The 17,591-nt window shown below is 60.2% G+C and overlaps 2 protein-coding genes and 2 non-coding genes across 4 annotated transcripts; 2 read left to right on the forward strand and 2 right to left on the reverse strand.

The window, feature by feature from the left end:
• Nucleotides 1-50: 50 nt before the first annotated feature.
• On the reverse strand, nt 51-7,624 carry SNX17 (sorting nexin 17). The gene is made up of 15 exons (XM_062614432.1): nt 7,471-7,624; nt 5,083-5,157; nt 4,579-4,696; nt 4,157-4,221; nt 3,889-3,999; nt 3,403-3,493; nt 3,109-3,196; nt 2,704-2,773; nt 2,519-2,611; nt 2,158-2,361; nt 1,701-1,823; nt 1,486-1,563; nt 1,223-1,297; nt 855-896; nt 51-767 (listed from the first exon to the last, which is right to left on the reverse strand). The coding sequence occupies exons 1-15, from the start codon at nt 7,528-7,530 to the stop codon at nt 648-650; spliced, it is 1,413 nt and encodes a 470-aa protein (XP_062470416.1). The 5' UTR covers nt 7,531-7,624; the 3' UTR covers nt 51-647.
• A 180-nt stretch (nt 7,625-7,804) lies between these two features.
• Nucleotides 7,805-14,005, forward strand: EIF2B4 (eukaryotic translation initiation factor 2B subunit delta). Its single transcript, XM_062614426.1, has 13 exons — nt 7,805-7,897; nt 7,989-8,026; nt 8,115-8,253; nt 8,687-8,896; nt 9,084-9,166; nt 9,391-9,482; nt 9,865-9,979; nt 10,324-10,400; nt 10,617-10,719; nt 11,253-11,380; nt 13,103-13,283; nt 13,383-13,563; nt 13,763-14,005. Exons 1-13 carry the CDS (start codon nt 7,873-7,875, stop codon nt 13,960-13,962), a joined length of 1,572 nt encoding a protein of 523 aa, XP_062470410.1. The 5' UTR covers nt 7,805-7,872; the 3' UTR covers nt 13,963-14,005.
• A 914-nt stretch (nt 14,006-14,919) lies between these two features.
• Nucleotides 14,920-15,083, forward strand: LOC134161524 (U1 spliceosomal RNA). Its single transcript, XR_009964008.1, has one exon. It is a non-coding gene; the product is annotated as a U1 spliceosomal RNA (small nuclear RNA).
• A 733-nt stretch (nt 15,084-15,816) lies between these two features.
• On the reverse strand, nt 15,817-15,980 carry LOC134161525 (U1 spliceosomal RNA). The gene has a single exon (XR_009964009.1). It is a non-coding gene; the product is annotated as a U1 spliceosomal RNA (small nuclear RNA).
• Nucleotides 15,981-17,591: the final 1,611 nt, after the last annotated feature.

Raw genomic sequence — 17,591 nt, forward strand, 5'->3', positions numbered from 1 at the left:
GGTGTGCAGGGAGGAGAGGGAGAGCAGCCACCCCCCAACAGACAGCCCAGTACCAATCAGGATCCATTTTAATCATCATTGCAGTGTGTAAACATCAGTTACTGTCCATTAATGCTCTGGTCGGTCTGAGCAGCAGAAGATACGTGGTTACAAGCCTAGATTACACTGGAGTCTATGAGCGGGTTAGAGAGGGGGCTCTGCGCAGAGCCCCCTGGAGACAGTTTACTGCAGCCTGTCTCTGAGCAGAAACCTAAATGCTAATTTGGCATATACGGAGTCTCACGAGGGCTGCTTGGTGCCACCAGGCTATGCCCAGCCTCGCAGGGCAGCTCTGGGGAAGGGGCAGCTCTGCCCCCCAGCTCTGGGCCAGGCTCCGTGATGCTGCTCCAGGGTTCGGCTTGGGCACGCTGCTCAGGTTGAGCTGGTGCCACCCTGGGAACAGGCCCTCTCCCAGCTGGAGCCAGCAGCAGTAGGAGTTCAGCTGCCCCCATCCCAAAGGCAGCAGAGGGCAGGGGGTGAGCTCCCCAGCCCAGGGGAGCAGGGAAAGGTGGATGTAGCAGGTAAGAGGCACGTTGATTGCAACCTGTCTGCAGGTCATACATTCCTCAGCGAAGGCCCTCGGCGGGTGCTGTCCTACAAGGGGGACACTACAGATCTTCATCGCCAATGCCCTCAAAGGCATAATTGCCATGGAAGTCATTAGCGCCCACATCATTAGCAGAGCTGGAGTGGCTGATCCCTCGCAGGCTGACAGAGGTAAGCTTGCTCTGTGGAGAGGGGAGATGTTAGGGAGATGTTAGGGACCCCTCTCAGTCCGAGGGGTGATGGCACCAGTGCGCCCACACACAACTCACCGAGAGTTTGGCCATTGGCTCCCTGGAGGCATCAGGTGAGTCCTGTAGGGACAGCAGGGTCAGGAAGCCCTCAGGTGGTGGGACATGCCACCCACCCTTCCCAAATCCACATCTCCCCACGCTCCTGAAACAAGGCCAAACTGCCCTCTCCTCCCCAGGGAATCTGGCTCCTGGAGATGAGTCCAGGCCCTCTTTCTCTTCCCAGGGCTGCAGGAGTGGGGCACTGCAGCCTTGCTGTCCTCTGCGCTTGCCCCAGCCCTGCCAAGGGGATAGTAGCACCTCTGGGGGTAATGGGCTCTGGTACCAACACAGAGCAAAGCCCATGGTCACACCTGTCTCCCCTACCAGGGCTGCAGGGTCCTACTCACCAGCAGTGGGGGGGATTTCACAGCTTGCTGGCTGTCTGAGCGCCGCAGGGCTCCATTCATGCGCCGGCGAAACATCTGCAGGGAAGGAGCTCAGCTCAGCCACAGGGTCCCCATGGGCAGCTCTAGAGGTTAAGACAGCCCCTGGGGATCCTTCATATTGCCTCGTGCTGAGGAGAGCAAGCAGGGCCCAGCCTAGACCCCGGGGAATCAGAAGGGTGGAACGGGATGACACCCCAGAGACAACACTCAGCCCCAACCCTCACCTTCCTGATGCTGCCTCCAGACTTTTTCACCATCAACTCATCCACCATGGACTGCAGGCAGATGCTCAGCATAATGGCCTGCAAGAGAGACATGTCACAAGGCTTCATACACCCCCACGGCTTTCCCAACATGGCACACCAAGACCAGACCAGACCAGCCTTTTCCCTCACCTCCATGCTTGTGCACAGCCAGCCTAGCACACAGGCAGCCCTACCTGTGGACTGGTGATGGTGACCCACTGCAGCCGGTCCTTGCTCATTAGATACTCAAAAGCCAGCTCCAGCTTTACCTCGGACTTTGCCGGGCTGCTGCCCGAGGGACCATTGCTCATCGGCACCTGCAAGGGCACATTCTGAGGCTGGGAGCCTCCAGAGGGAAAGGAGACAGTTTCCCAGGCCCCTTTGCTGACAGCGGGCACGCTCCAGCCGGGCACTGCACACCCTGCCCAGCTCCCACTGATATTCCACCACCACCAATCCCCCCAAAGTCCTCACACCCATGACCCCTTCAACCCCCAAAGCACAACTCAGACCCTTCCCAGGGCAGCTGGGTGGAAGCAGGCAACACAGCTAGCACCTCTTCTGGGGAGAGCTGTCAGACCGGCCCGGCACAGCCAGGTCTCACCAGACCTCTCCCTGCTCCCAAGGGTCTCAGAGACATGTAGGACTCACCGAGGATGTGACCCGCCAGCACCGCATGCGTGTGACCTTGAAGCTGCCTTCCTTGATCTGCTCGTTGGGCAGCCGCACCTGGAAGTTGAGCTCGTTGTTGCCAGCACTGACGACTACATGGCATCCCTTCTCCGGGAAGTCAGTGACGCAGGGGTCGAACTTGAGATAGCCGTAGTACTTGAGGGTCTGGGCCAGGCGGATGAACTGCAAAGAGCCAGGGAAGCTCAGCACAGGCTGCCACCTTCCCAACATACCTCCTGGGCCAGCACCAGGCCACAAACTCAGCACCACAAGTTCACACAGGAGTGGTGCCAGTCTGGTGTTGGGACTGCTCCAGTCACAGCACTGTGCCCTCCCCTACCTCCTTCTTGGAGACTTTTTCCTGCAAGGACTTCAGCTGTCGGTGCTGTTCTTTGTTGACAAGGATCCATCCATGCTCGATGTCTGACACCGTCTACCAAGGAGCAGAAGTTGGTGAGCAGCTGAGCCCAGAGCCACTCGAGACCCCACACAGCCATAGATGAGAGATGCAGTGTCCCTCCTCACCTGTGCATACAGCAAGTTCAACCCCACACGATGCTCCATTACATCATCATCATAGGAGGAGTCCCAGTAGCTAGAAGGAAACCACATGGGTCAACCTATTCCGCAGCTCCTAACAGCAATGGGGAGAAAAACACCCCCCATGTTGGGACAAGGTGCTGGGCTGGCTCTCTGGCCAGCTCCCCCATTAGCCATCCGTGTCCCCATGTGTCTGGGTAAGTGGAAACAAGCCCAGTAGGGCAGTCCAGCCACCGCATGTCATGGCTGGGGAAGCCCAGGTGTATTCCTGCAGGCCAAAGCACTCACAGGTGGCAACGTCAGGAAAAGAAAGGTCCCTCTGCAGAGCACAAAGCCCAGACAAGACCCCACTGCTCCAGCAGGCACTGCCCCTCCAGCCCTGCCGCTCACCTCTTGCGCAGGATGATCCGGAACTCGGGGTTGTGCAGGCTGGTGACTGACACGTACGGCAGCTCAAACTCCTGCAGCTTCCGCACAACTGCGAGGAAACGGCAACTCAGCAGCAGCTCAGGTCAGCAGGAGCCCATCGGACCCCTGCCAGCCAAGGCACCCCAGGGGAGCCCACTGGATCCCCACAGCCAGGGCAGGGCCGTGGGGTCCAAATAAACAGCTCTTGTGCCAGGGCAGGGTACAGGGCAGCTGCCCCACCACAGCCCTCATGGGGCTCCAGCATGCCCTACTCACAGGAGAAAGCTCCATCCTTGGTCTCTCTCACTAGGAAGAGGCTGAAGTAGCCAACCAGGTCATCTGGCAGATCCAGCTTGGAGGCCACAGCCTGGGAGTGAGAGCAGGAAGTCACCACTTCCTGCAGAGAGGCAGCCCTTCTACATCCTTACCCCGTGGCAGGATTAAGCCTCTGTGTATTCTGGGGCCTCCCAACAGCAGGAAAGCAGTACCTCTGCTGTGCTGGGGGCCAGGCCAGGGGGGATAATGGACAGGGAGTGAGGGAATTACATCCACCATGAGACAGCTGGGGCTTCCTGACATTAGTTTTGGCCCACACATCAGCACACCCTTTCCAGCTCTTCAGCCCCACGACAATGCTGCTCTGGGGAAGGGACTCAGCAGGGAGGGCCAGGGGCTGACAGGCTAAGGAAGCTCATGCATGTATGAGAAGCCACAGAACTCCGCAGGAGGAGCTGGTCTTGCCCAGCACAAGAACTTTGGCACCTCAAGGACATCCTCTGTCTGGTCCGAAGTAAGGATGGTGACCTTGACCTTCTGGCCATTGGAAAGTAGCACTTCCAGCACCACCTCCTCTGTAGGTATCTGCTGCGTCTCCTGGAGAGAGAAACAGGATTGCCACTGTGGCCCCCCCACTGCTGACCATCCTCACAGCCCGAGGGCCCCAGCTCGCACTGCCCGGCCCCAGCGGTTGGCACTCACCCCCATGCAGGCTGCCCCAGCAGCCCACCACCTCCAGCAGCTCCACCCTCACCTGCTGGGCTTTGCGCAGGAAGCTGTTGAAGATCTCGCTCCCTCCAAGTGTCGGGTCCTGCCGCACTGGGATGGAAGATGAGCAGGGAGTCAGTTGTTATGGAGGAAGGGGCAGAGACCCACAGCAATGCCCGTCTGCTCTGGAGCCTCGCAGAGTTTGCACTCAGACTAAGCACGTGCTGTGTTTAGGGCATGCACATGGGTGGCCATGGACACCCTGCAGGTGAAGGCACCAGGGGTCTCCACCTCTGCCAGGGCCAATGTCCGGTGGACAAGGCCAGCTAATGCCAGAGTGAGTATGAAGATGTGCCATGGCAGACAGAGCGGTGCAGGAAGGAAGGTGCAGGTAGTGCCCCAGTGCCCTGAGTGACCAAGCAGGGGGCAGCCAACCCTGAGCTGCAGCACGGTGCAGACCCAGCTTACCCGCCTGCATGTATTTCTCCAGCTGTTCCCGTCGTTGCTCTACCTCTGCCGGGGTGAGTGTGAAGATCTTCTTTGGGGGAAAGGCTGGGACAACATTAGCGCCATACTCTTTCCTTAACTGGGAAGAGAGCAGAGTGCCATGAGAGCCTCCAGGGAGATGGTGGCTAGTCTAACCTCCCCCCCCCTCAGCTGATTTCCAGGGCCCTGGCAAGGGGAGTTTTCAAGAACCTAGTCAGGACGTCACAGGGCAGGAGAAAAGGCCTGTACCCAATGCCAAGGAACAGCACAATCACCATCCCAGCCCCATGGGCAGTGCATGCCTGCCTGCAGCCAGCACAGCACCCAATGCTGCGGCTCTCACCCCGGGCCTTCCTGCAGCACCCAACAGCAGCCCACAGGACCCAGCACCCTGCCTGCCAAAAGCACAGCAGGCACCACAGTGCTGCCCACAGGACAGGGGCTGGATGACAGCAGCTCCCACCACCACTGGGGATGGCTCCCTACCTGCTCATGCAGCCCCAGGAGCTGGCTGTAACGCACTCGGCAGTGCAACACCCCATTCACATGGATGTTGTAGGCCTGTGGGGAGAGACACCAGTCAGATGCAGGCACTCCCCAGGTCCACAGGCTACCGCAGGATGAAGACCCTGCAGGGCCCAGCCCAGGAGGAGGTGATGCTCCTGAAGACACCACGAGGGGCAGAGGGGGCACCCCAGCCTTCCCCTCCCGACAGCAGAGCTCAGCCCCCATCCTGGGAAGTGCCAGGAGCCACCTTTTCCCCTCACATGCCATTTCCCAGGCTGGGCACCGCTGCAGGAGCTGGATTTGCCTTGCAGGCACCAGCCCCAGCCCAGAGGCACCAATGCCGGCATCATGCTGCTCACTACCTGAACCCCCTCCAGAGCCTGCCCCAGAGCACACAGCTCAGCAGTGCTTCCTGTGTGGGGCCAGGGCCCTCTGCAGCTCATTGGGGCAGCATCCCAATGGAGGTAGACACATGGAACAAGCAGCCTCAGGCAGGCATAGCCATGACCCCATGCACAGCCAGGACCAGGAGGAGCTGTGTCAGCATCCAAGGGCTAGCAAGCGAGGACAGATCAAACGCCCAGGACTTGCACATAAGAGTACAATACAGCACTGAAAGGTTTCTGTGTGCTGCTCTTCTGAAGACAAGTCAGCGTTGGCACAGACATGCAGCACTGGGGATATGGTCAAAACCACTCAGGAAGTAGAAGCACATCCAAGAGATGTGCCCAGCAGACACCAGGAAGGGGTAATCCTGCAGCTGCCCAGCCACAAGGAGAGTACAGAGCCACATGGACACGGCTGTCCCCCAAGTCAGCAGGCAAGAACACCCCTCCACATTCCCAGCAGCAAGGAGAGGCGGCAGCTCTCCATCCTGCAGGCCCCAAACACGTTTGGAGAAGCGAGCAGAGTAACACAGCAGCCAGCACAGCAACCCAGGCTGCACTCAGGCCAGCAGAGGGGAGCCTGATGGCCAGCTGCAGAGCTGCATGGCCAAGACATCCCCACTGCCAAAGGCTGCAGGTTTGGGCTCACTCCAGCACCTCCCAGGGTGCATGGCCACAGCCATCTCTCACCACAGGGCAAGGGTTTCTTTCCTTGTGTGCTGCCTGCCCACCCTGGGGCCACCGGAACATGCCCCAGCACTTCGGGCTGCTTGAAAGTATAAGAGCTGCTGCAGAAAGCTCAGCAGGACACGTCCCTCAGCCAGGGGGAGAGGACAGAAACCCTCTGTCACTGCAGACAGAGCTGCACAGAGCCCAGTCCCAGGGACATGACTCCATGCCCGAGGTCCCAGGCACTCCACCACAGGCAGTATCCTCCAAGGGGACAATGCTGTTCCCCTCTGTGCCAGAGCAGGTCCTGCCATCCCCAGAATGGTGTTTGGGAGGGCAGGACTGCACCACAGGGGATGGAGATGCTCCTCCAGCCAGCCACTGCAGCCCAGGCATGTACCTCCCATGGCAGTTGCACTCACTGGAAGCCCCAGGCATCCTCCTGCCCCTGACAACTGGGGGCTACTGACAACACAGCAGCTTCTCACACCATCTCTGTGGGGTCACCAGCTCCTGCCCAGACTCAGGGCTGCGAAGGAGCTCTCCTCTGACACTGAGACCACCACCTGAGGGCAAAGTGCACAGTGCTCCTGCGGGCCTTGTACAACCACAGCTGCCTGTGGATCACAAGACAGCTTCACAGCCCTTCCTGCAGCGCACAACCACCCTGTGTGTCCCCGACACACCACCGCCTGCTGCCGAGAGCACCCGGGAGGTCTCCCAGAGAGGGATCGCGGCAAAAGGGGCAGGCGAGGGACCCCCACGTTGACAGCCGCGGGGCCAAAGAGCCCACAGCCGCCCACCCTTACCCCGAGCACGAAGAAGCGGGCCTGGCCCCGGCCCCGGCGGCCGCACCGCCGCGCAGCCCAGGGGGCTCAGCCCGCCGCAGTGTCCCTCCGGTGACCGGGGGACCGACTCCGGAGGAGCTGCCAAGCCGGAGGGCGTTCACGGCGCGCCGAGCAAAACAGGAAGCCGGGACGGACGGACGGGCTGCCGGGCCAGGATGAGCCGGGCCCCGGGACGGGATGTGGCCGCCGCCCGCTGTCCTTCCCCCCGCCCCGCAACGCAGAGGGCTCGGCCTCGTCTCTGCCGGCCCTAGGGAGCCGCGGCGGCGCGGCCGGGAAGCGGAATACCGGCTGGGGATGGCGGCCCCGGCCCGCACAAGGCCACCCGGCACCGGCGTCGGGACTACTGGCCCGCACAGCCCCACCGGGCAGCGACCGCTCCGTAACGTCGGACTCAGACCCGGCCCTACCGGCCCGGGGGTCTCCGCCCCGCACCCGCGGGACAGCTCCGCGCCGGCCCCGCTCACCACGTAGGCGGCGCCGCCGTCGCCGGCGCGGGTCTCGGTCTCGGGGATGGAGAAGTGCATGGCGGGGCCGGGACGGGCCGGGTCGCGCGCCCCCGCTACCTGCCGCGAGCCGCCATGTCGGAGCCCGGCGCTCCCGGGTACCGCCCCGCGGGGCGCCCCGCTCCTTCTCGCTCCGCCCCGCAGGAGCTCAGGGACAGCCCCGCGCCTGCTGCCGGCAGCGTCCCAGCGACCCCGTGCTGCGGCTCTGCCCCGGTGCTGGCCGCGGCGGAGGGGAGCGCCCCGGTAGAGGTACCAGCCCCCACAGCGCCTACAGCGTGGCGTCACGGCGCGTCATGCGGGGGCCGCTGACGTCACGGCAGGTCCCGCCGGCAGGGAGCGCTGCTGAGCGGCGGAGCAGGCGTCATGGCGGAGCGGGCGGCGCGGGCCGGTGAGTACGGGATGGGATCGGACCGGAGCCGGGGGGCGGCGGGACCGCGGCACTGGCACCAGCCCGGCCCCGCTCACCCTTCTTCTTCCAGGTGCGGGCCCCGAAGCAGCCGCGCCGGAGGGACCGCAGGTGAGCAGGGCCGGGACCGGCGTGGTGCTGGGAGCCGCGCCGGGGAGGGCGTGGGGGACGCGGGCTGCCTGACCGTCTGCGCCCGCAGGCCACGGAACTCTCCCGGGAGGAGAAGCTGCAGCTGCGGAAGGAGAAGAAACAGCAGAAGAAAAAGAAAAGGAGTGAGAAGGGGCCGTTGGCTGAGACCCCGGAGCTGGGGGTGCTCTCCGAGGCAGGGCAGCCGCAGGGTGAGGACCCCCTTTTTCCCCGGCAGCCCTCCCCACCCCCCGAACGGGGGCAGCCCTGTGCAAGGCCCCGGTGGGCTCCGGGGCTTGGGACCCTTGTGCTGGAACAGCCTGAGGCAGGAGCGTCCTCCAGTCATGGGAGGCTGCAGCAGGACCTCGCTACCTCGAGTGCCTGCGTGTTTGCAGGGACTGAGATGCAGAGAGGACAGGCCCCTGCCTTCCTGAATATGGGGCTGGTCTGATGGTCCCATGTCAGCTGCACAGGGGTTGTGGCAAGGTGCTGGACAACGTGGGATGTATTCCCATCTGTTCCTCCAAACACAGAGCCTTGCGCAAAGGAGGATCTTCTTGCCACAGGCTGCCCCATGTTTTTGGGCTGTATCTCATGGTGATTGAGGCTGGGCACTGACTTCCTTCCCTCTTCCATCTCCTGCAGTAGCTGCTCATCTCACATCCCCCCCAGCCTTGGCTGATGGCCCCAATGATGGTGAGAAGCCTGCAGGGGGCAAAAGCAAAGCTGAGCTGCGGGCAGAGCGCCGGGCCAAGCAGGAGGCTGAGCGGGCCCAGAAGCAGGCCAGGAAAGCGGAGCTGAGCCAGGCAGCCACAGCAGCCAAGCCCAGGCTGACTCCGACCGAGCCCCAGTCTGGTAAAGCCATTGTCAACATAGGGTGGGTTAGCAGGGAGGGAGTTGCCTGCGGTGGGAAACTAACCCTTCCACAGTGCCATGGGCACTGCCACCCTGTGTATTCCCTGAGTCTTGGGGCAGTGTGACTGGACTGGGGGCTGCACCAGGCTGGCATCACCTCACACTACCCTCCCTGCTACCCTCACAGTGGTAAAGCGGCTGCCGGAACACGTGCAGATGGATGATCCCGCTGCCCAGAGGAAACTGGCCAAGAAGCTGGAGCGGCAGCAGGTAGGAGGAGGGCCGGGTAACAAGCTGTGTGCTTCAGGGCAGTCATGCTGCAGTTGTGTGTGGTGGGGGCCAGGCTGTGTGTGTGATGGGACAGGTGTCTGTTATCTGCGGGGCAAAGGGGACCTCTGGTGTGCTGTGAGTGCTGGGTATGATCGGTGGTGCTGGAGCAAGCAGGGCTGTGTGGCAGCTTTAGCTAAGTCATCATCAATGCTGTTTGGCTGCAGGTACCTCTGAGGCAGGACTATGGCACCAAGGTCAACCTGTTCTCCCACTTGCACCAGTACAGCCGGAAGAAGCCACTGACACAGCAGATGAGGTACGTGGCCTCCCCAGCCCAAGCCTTTGGCAAGCATTTGGCTCTGTTTTGGTTGTGTCCGCAAAATGGCTGTAGTGAAGGAGTATCATGGCCTTGTGTGTGGAATAGGCTTGATGGGGTGGTGGAGGATACTTTTTGCTTTGTTTGAGGAGCAGTGGCTGGGGCAGCCAGATGTCATACCTGTGGGGTGAGGAGAGCTGCCCTCAAGCAGTGCATGGCCACAGGAGAGGGTGCTGTGGGCTTAGCCTGACTCCTCCTTAGAGCAAAGAGGGGCTGTCCTGGGCCACCCTTCAGGTTGTTTGGCTGGAGGCCTGGCACTGGGTTGGCTGTTCCTGGGCTGTAGAGGGCCCTGCTGATAGCTCTCTTGTATTTATCCTTGCAGCATCCCCTCCACTGTAATTCACCCAGCTGTGGTACGCCTTGGCCTCCAATACTCCCAGGGCATCATCAATGGCTCCAATGCCCGTTGCATCGCCCTGCTGGAAGTCTTCAAACAGGTATGTGAGCAGCTACCTGTGCCCACCAAGCAGTGGGGTGCTGCACCATGCACAGGCATCTCTTCCTATTCCCTGGCTTTTGAGACTGTATCTGTGCTCGGTCATCTTCAGCCTCCTCCTTCTGACTGTTTCCAGGGCTGGGCCCTGCTGGTGTCCCATTCTGGTGCTACCACTGCAAATTTGAGTTCCTGGAACACCCCTTTATCCCGCTGTGAAAGTGTGTCAAGCTGTGCAGTACATATTCCTGGCTGGTCTGCAGCCTTTTGTGTGAGGGTGGTCGCATGCGCTGCCTAGCCAGAAGGGGCAGGTGCCCTGAGCTCATGCTCTCTTCCTTCTTGTCTTAGCTGATCCGAGATTACTCAACTCCCCCCAGTGAGGAGCTGTCAAGGGACCTAGTGGCCAAGCTGAAGCCACACATCAGGTGAGGGCTCCTGGTGCTGGAGCAGAGGGACTGAGGCTGCACTGAGTGTCATCTATCGATCACCTCTCTGGCTTGGTGTCCACCCAAGCTTGGTCTGACTTTACTGGGGCTCTGAGTCCTACCTCCTAGCCCACTATCCCCAGCCCAGCTGCACCCTCCATCTTGCTGTCCTGTTCTCCAGGCTGCTCTGGAGCTAAGCATATTTCCTCTCTGCAGCTTCCTGAACCAGTGTCGGCCCCTTTCAGCCAGCATGGGCAATGCCATTAAGTTCCTTAAGAAGGAGATTTCATGCCTGCCCGACACCCTGCGAGAGGAAGAGGTGAGTGGCCTCATGTGCACAGCAGACACCAGGGTGGTGTCTTACTGGCAGCATCAGTAAAGTCACAGGTGAAGAAGAATGTGGTTTTTCAGTGTTCAGCTATGTCCCGTGCAAAAAGCTCCCCAGGAGCCTGCTGGCTGTGGAGCAAGGGGCAGAGGGGTGGTGAACATCATGAGAACCCCTGAGGCTGCGTGGCTGGTGGGCTAAGAGGAGTCAAGCTGGAGAGTCTGAGTAGTAAAATCTCCATGGGGTGACCAGAGCAGTTGACCAGGAGGTGCAAGGGCAGAGCTGGGGAGGGCCTGATGGCAGCTGAAAGACATGGTGAGGCACCATGGTCTTCTGGGAGCTTGTGCTGGGTCAGGAGTGGCCCCATGTGTCTTGCAGATCCCCTGTCCCAGGGGAAGGTGCCATTCAGCATACAGTCTGACTGGGAGCAGGGCAGAGCTGAGCCTACAGCCATACCAGGCTGCAAGGGACAACAGTGTTCATGGTGTGGGAAGGCCGTGCTGTATGTGATGGCACTGTCTCCCCAGGCAAAGGAGAAGCTGCAGGACACTATTGACAAATATCTGCGGGAGAAGATTCTTCTGGCAGCTGAAGCCATTTCAAGGTCTGCCTTTGAGAAGATAAATGACAACGATGTGATCCTGGTGTATGGATGGTAAGAGGAGAGCTAGGACAGCCAGGCCAGCGGGTGGGAAAAGAAAAAACCTGAATGAACATGGGAAGCTCTTGCAAAAGCAGTGTTTAAAGTTTGGAAAAGTTGGTGTTTCCCAGGGCCGAGAGAGGGGTTATGGCTCTGTGTTCAGCAACCAGAAATGAAACAAGCAGTGAGTGGGCCGTGAGAGGCTGTACAAAGGTGTCGGGACGGAGCGGAGCATGGCCTGGGGTCAGCACTTGCTCACTGGATGAGAATGTGGTGTTAGTGCTTTAGAAAAAGCAGAGAGCTCATTGGGACTGTCCTGAGAGACAGGCAGGCTGATGAGCTCATGTCACGAGGTGATGACAGAGCACTTTCTGCCTGGCAGCTGCCAAGGGGAATGCTAAACGATGTCTGTGGGGTGCAGTGGACTGTGTTGGCAGGGCTGGCTGCGAGCAGGCATCCCTGGAGGGCCCCGCTGTGGAGGGTTGTGTCCTGCTCATGTGGTTCACAATTTCTCTGTATGCTGGGGCAACTTGGATGCTGGAAGCACTGGAACCCTTGGACCCGTTCAGGGAATGAACAGGAGAGTCTGATCAAGTAGACTTACACCAGCCTATACTGATTAATGTAGTTGCGTTAGCGCCTCAGACGTGGTTTGTGAATGCCTGAGTTTGCCCCACCTGCTCTTGCAACTTACACAGGCCCACCAGCCTGTGGCGTTACAGTGGCGGGTGACAACTTGACTGGGCTGAGAAGTGCCTGAAGAGGCTTAAAGCCATCACTGTCAGCAAAGCCTGTACCAAAGGCTTGTCTGAGTCTCTGCTGTTCAGAGCTCAGCGCTGTTCAGAGCTCAGCACTGTCCTCTGTTTGCATGTGTCCAGTGTTGAGTGTTTTAAGAAACCCAGATTCACCACTTTTTCAATACAGGGCACCTACAGAGCAGTTGTGCACGGTAACTGGCATTTTAAACAGACTGTAGCAGTGTCAGATGTCAGGAAGCAGAAATAAGGAAGCTCATTCTTCCTTTGAGGGACTGTGTTCCAGAAGGTAGTGGTGGGAAAAGGAGACTGAGACCACTGTGGCAAAAGAGCCCAGGTGTGATGTGCCTCCTGTCAGATCATCAAGGAAGGAGCAGGAGGTCAGCCTGGGCCTGGAGCATTCTGAGAGAACTTGGAGAGGGTTTGGAGGGGAGAGTCCCCCACTGTGCTCACAGACAGGCAGAGGTCAGTGCTGCTTCCAGGGAGGGCTGAGACTTAACTTTTCCCACTGCAAAGGCAGGGAGGAGGGTCTTGGAAGCAAGTGTAACAGGAGAGTGTCTGGAAGGGGCAGCACTTACAATGGTGAGTGTGGACACGAGCTCTGCTTGGTCTCGTCTCCAGACAGCATTAGTCCATCAGTGTCTAGGAAGGAGCCTGAGTCCTCCCCTGGATAAGGGAGACATTGGTCTGCTTGGTCTGGATGTGCCCAGGGAGCTGCTGAGGCAGCTGGTGCCTGGTAGTGCCTGCTCTGCTGCAGCTGCTGGCAGCCAGCCCCTGCTTTGGGTGCCTGTCAGGACTGTCCCCTTGGCAAGACCCCAGACTGACACTCAGGAAACTCCTGCTCAGCCAGCACCTGATGAGTCCCACACTGGAGCCAGCACCAAGGAAAGTCTCTTGGCATGGGGCTGCACTTGCGGGCAGTGCTGTCAGCATGGAGTGTCTGCATGGGCCGGGTGAGAGCTTTCTAACTGGTGTCCATCAGCTCTTCCCTCGTGAACCGCACACTGTGCGACGCCCATGTGAAGAAGGGCCGAGCCTTCCGCGTGATCGTTGTGGACAGCCGTCCGCGGCTGGAAGGCCGGGAGACACTGCGGCGGCTGGTGCGTAAGGGCATTCACTGCACCTATGTGATGATCAACGCCATCTCCTATGTGCTGCCCGAGGTGAGGAGCAGAGTGGGGCTGTGCTGAGGGCAGTGGTGGGTTCAAGGGAGGCTGGAGGGTGATGAAAGGTGCCAAGAGATCCCTGTGCTTCCCTGACAGGTATCTAAAGTGCTGCTGGGAGCCCATGCACTCCTGGCCAACGGCTCCGTCATGTCCCGAGTGGGGACATCCCAGATAGCACTGGTCTCCAAGGCTTACAACGTGCCCGTCCTCGTGTGCTGCGAGACCTACAAGTTCTGTGAGCGAGTGCAGACGGACTCTTTTGTCTCCAATGAGCTCGGTATGGCTTCTGTCTGCTTCCTGCCACCTGAGACCTGTGCCCGCTGCTGACCAGGATGGGCTGCTCTGCTCTGCCCTGCCCTTCCAGGCCAGGAGCCACCTCTCAGAAGAAGGGTGGCCTGGCAGGCAGCAGTGGTGTGTGCTCCCAGGGCAGAATGGAAAGGTGCTGTCCCTGATCCTGCTGCCTGTTCTCTCCACAGATGACCCTGATGATCTGATCGTGCTTAGGAAGGGCCAGGCCCAGCTGGGTGGCTGGGCAGAGAACAAGTCCCTGCGCCTTCTCAACCTCGTCTATGATGTGACGCCACCTGACCTGGTGGATCTGGTCATCACAGACTTGGGCATGATCCCCTGCACTTCGGTGCCTGTTGTCCTGCGGGTCAAGAACGTGGATCAGTAGTAGGGGCAGCAGCACGGACACTAATAAACCAGGCCCCACAATACCGCTTGTCTGTTTTCTGTGGGGTGGCAGGAGCCCTGATGACCAATGTCACCACAGGCTCAGCTCTGCGTGATCCTTGGGGATGCTGGCACTTCTGCCCAGCCTGTTCCTGTTGCTCCAGGCTGCACTAGCAAAGGATCTTCCCTGTCCCGGGGCCCCTCCTCTGGGACATGGGAGAAACAGTGACATGGTGACAGTCCCTAGCTCACATCACTGGCTGTCGTTCTGGTATCCACCCGAGATGGGCTTGTGCAGGAGAGCCTAGAGCTGGGTACGTTTGACCCTGCAGCCCCCTGAGGGGGTCAGAGCTACTCCTGGTGCAGGATCCAGCCTGAGCAAAAGCTGGGGGTTCTGGCACAGGGAGGGGGATCTCCTGCCTTGTTCGGAAGCATTCCCATCCATTTCTGGTACGGTAAAGTTGTTGCTCATCTCAGCTCCTGTTGGAGATTGCTGTGGGCTCGGTGTGCTTATCCTAGAGACTGTCGGTACCAGTGCATGTTTCTAGCCCTTCTGGGGTTCCTGTGAGTCTGCCCTGTGCAGAAGAAGAGGTGATTTATACTCCGCTGTCACGTGTCTGCTGCCAAATGCTGTGGTCCACGGGAACCGAGGCCGGGGTGGAGACAGCGGAAGCCGGGGGATGGCGCTGAGGGGAGATGGGACGGGACCGGAGCCGCGGGGTGGGGCCTGTGAGTGAGGGCGTGTCCATGCAAATGAGCACCGCGAGGCATCACGGGACACCCGTGACACAAAACCACCCCCGTGGGCTCGGGCGCACGAGGGCGGCAGAAAGAGGCGTGCGGGAGAGCGCGGCGGAGCTGGGTCCGTGCTGGTAGCGTTCCGGTAGCGCCGCGTGCGGTGTCCGTGAGGTGTGTGTGTGTTGTGCGGCGGGTGGCGGTGGGTGCGCGGAGGGCAGTCATACTTACCTGGCAGGGGAGACACCATGATCAAGCAGGTGGTTTTCCCAGGGCGAGGCTCATCCCTTGCACTCCGGGTGTGCTGACCCCTGCGATTTCCCCAAATGCGGGAAACTCGACTGCATAATTTGTGGTAGTGGGGGACTGCGTTCGCGCTCTCCCCTGACTTTACGTGGTTTAAAAAGTAGAAGTGGTGCCGAGCATTATAGGAAGCTTCTTACTATAGTTGTCAGATGCGCTGATGTGTTCGACAGGCTCACAGGGCGCATCAGTTGATAAAGAGCATAGGTCTGTCTGTTAGTCGGTCAGTTTTGAGACCTCGATGGGCTGTAGCCATTGGTGTGAGGTTCAACAAGGCAAAGTGCCGGGTTCTGTATCTGGGCCACAAGAGCCTCTCCAACGCTACAAGCTTGGGGAAGAGTGAGTAGAAATCTACTCGGTGGAAAGGGACCTGGGGGTGCTGAACATGAGCAGCTTGTGCCCAGGCAGCCAAGAAGTCCAACGGCATCCTGGCCTGTATCAGCAAGAGTGTGGCAGCAGGGCCAGGGCAGTGATCGTCCCCCTGTACTCGGCACTGGTGAGGCCGCACCTGTAATCCTTGGTTCAGTGCTGGGCCCCGCAGCACTGGTACCCACGGAGCCGTTGTCCCGCTGAGGCCCCGCAAGCCAGGGAGGGCTCCGGTCCCCTCGGCCCCATTCTCATGTCGGCGGTAACCGCGCGGCCCCGGCCCACGGGGCAAAGGGATCATTGCAGTGTCCGGCCCGTCGCAAAATGCCCTGCTCAGAACAGTCCCAAGCGCGCAAACGCTACTTGTCGTACACAAACAGCAGCTCCTACTGCAGCTTTCTGTACGCTGCTTTGGCGTTCATTCGCATATCTATCTTTAAACCGCTTAAATCAGGGGAGAGCGCGAACGCAGTCCCCCACTACCACAAATTATGCAGTCGAGTTTCCCGCATTTGGGGAAATCGCAGGGGTCAGCACACCCGGAGTGCAAGGGATGAGCCTCGCCCTGGGAAAACCACCTGCTTGATCATGGTGTCTCCCCTGCCAGGTAAGTATGACTGCCCTTCGCGCACCCACCGCCACCCGCCGCACAACACACACACACCTCACGGACACCGCACGCGGCGCTATCGGAACGCTACCGGCACGGGCCCGGCTCCGCCGCGCTCTCCCGCACCCCTCTTCCTGCCGCCCTCGTGCGCCCGAGCCCACGGGGGTGGTTTTGTGTCACGGGTGTCCCGTGATGCCTCGCGGTGCTCGTTTGCATGGACACGCCCTCACAGGCCCCACTCCTCGGCTCCGGTCCCGTCCCGTCCCCCCTCAGCGGGCGCCCTCACATCCATTCCCCGGCCTCGTTCCCGCCCCTCGCCACCGATAACGAGCCCGACCAGACCCGGTGCTGTCTCACGCCGGTTCTTATCCGCCCGCCCGTGCCCGGAGCTGCTCCCACCCCTTTGTCCCCAGATGTTACGAGCCATGGTTCACGTTTGCCCCCAGTTTCCCTCATGGCCGTTTCTGGGCTCTGGCCTTGCTCCACGAGAGCCGCGTGTGCCACTGTCACACACCAGCAGCCCTCCAGCAGCCAGCATGTCCCAGAGCAGCTCTGCTCTCCCGTGCTGACGGTCTTCTCCCTGTGGCCGTGGGCTGGAGCGGCATCAGCAGCACCCACCGGCTCCTACGGCCATTGCGAGTCCCACCTCCATGCCCAGGCATGTGGGGGTTGGAATGTATCGAAACTGTCAGAGACCACGGAAAGGGGGAACTACAGCAGGCAATTAGGAGTGACCCGTCCCTCACTGGTACTTGGAAGATGTTGGAACTGGCAAGGAACAAGGACGTCGGAAGAAAATCAGATAGACTTTTCACCTGATGTAACTACAAGGCAAACACAGATGTGCTTGGCTAATTGCTTGGAAGCATATAAATATCGTGTAATCTTTGCAATAAATGATCCAGCTTGCACTCTACCTCTGGGTCCTTGCCTCTACTCACAGGGGCACCAGGCCAGGAATCAGGGGGGTCTGTGTGTGCTGAGGGATTGCCAGGACTTGAAGGGTGACAGCCTGGAGCACTGGAGCTGTGGTGGGGCTGGGGTCCTGCAAGCACGGCAATTCCCAGCCACTCACCTTCCCCAGGAAATGTTCCCTGGTGCTGTCATGGCACTCTGTGCCCGTGGTTTGGCTCTTCCGTGGGTGCCTGCTCTTGCCATGCTGCTGTCAGCTTCCAGATCCCATGCCTCTGGCACCGGGGGTCACAGGCTGTGAACGCTTTTGCCTGTCTGCCCTGTACGTGCTGTGATGTTGGCCTTTCGACCAGAACCCGTTCCAGCGCCACCCAGAGGGGGCTGCCCAGCCACCAGAACCCAGCCCGACGTCTGGGGCCCCGGCTTTCTGCTCTGGCTGGGTGTGGGGAGTGAAGGCGGTAAGATCTCCATGAAAAACAGTTTGGGAACGAGCTCTGAGGCCTTAATGCTTGACAAGCCCTGGGGCGATGAGGTGGGGTGTTGAAGGACAGGGAAGGTCGCAGAGCAAGCCTTGGGCGGATGGGCCCGGATGTTGTTGTGGCGGGAGTCTCACTTGGAGCCAGACGGTGTGGGCGTTGCGAGAGCGTCTGAGACGGCGGGGTCGTCTGGACAACGTGTGCTGCAACACTGTTACTGGACTGTCT

The sequence above is a fragment of the Pezoporus occidentalis genome, unplaced genomic scaffold, assembly GCF_034315485.1.
Source record: "Pezoporus occidentalis ecotype Australia unplaced genomic scaffold, CSIRO_AGI_Poc_V1 ctg175, whole genome shotgun sequence".
In the NCBI taxonomy this organism is placed as follows: Eukaryota; Metazoa; Chordata; class Aves; order Psittaciformes; family Psittacidae; genus Pezoporus; species Pezoporus occidentalis.

Bases quoted from the DNA above. Each gene is read 5' to 3' on its own strand.
- SNX17 (XM_062614432.1), bottom strand. From the start codon at position 7,530: ATGCACTTCTCCATCCCCGAGACCGAGACCCGCGCCGGCGACGGCGGC. The intron at 2,612-2,703 runs GTGAGGAGGGAC...GCTCCTTGGTAG, and splicing joins TGAACTTGCTGTATGCACAG to ACGGTGTCAGACATCGAGCA. The intron at 1,824-2,157 runs GTGAGTCCTACA...GTGCCCTTGCAG, and splicing joins GCTGGCGGGTCACATCCTCG to GTGCCGATGAGCAATGGTCC.
- EIF2B4 (XM_062614426.1), top strand. From the start codon at position 7,873: ATGGCGGAGCGGGCGGCGCGGGCCG. The intron at 8,897-9,083 runs GTAAAGCCATTG...CTACCCTCACAG, and splicing joins TCCGACCGAGCCCCAGTCTG to TGGTAAAGCGGCTGCCGGAA. The intron at 10,401-10,616 runs GTGAGGGCTCCT...TCCTCTCTGCAG, and splicing joins AAGCTGAAGCCACACATCAG to CTTCCTGAACCAGTGTCGGC.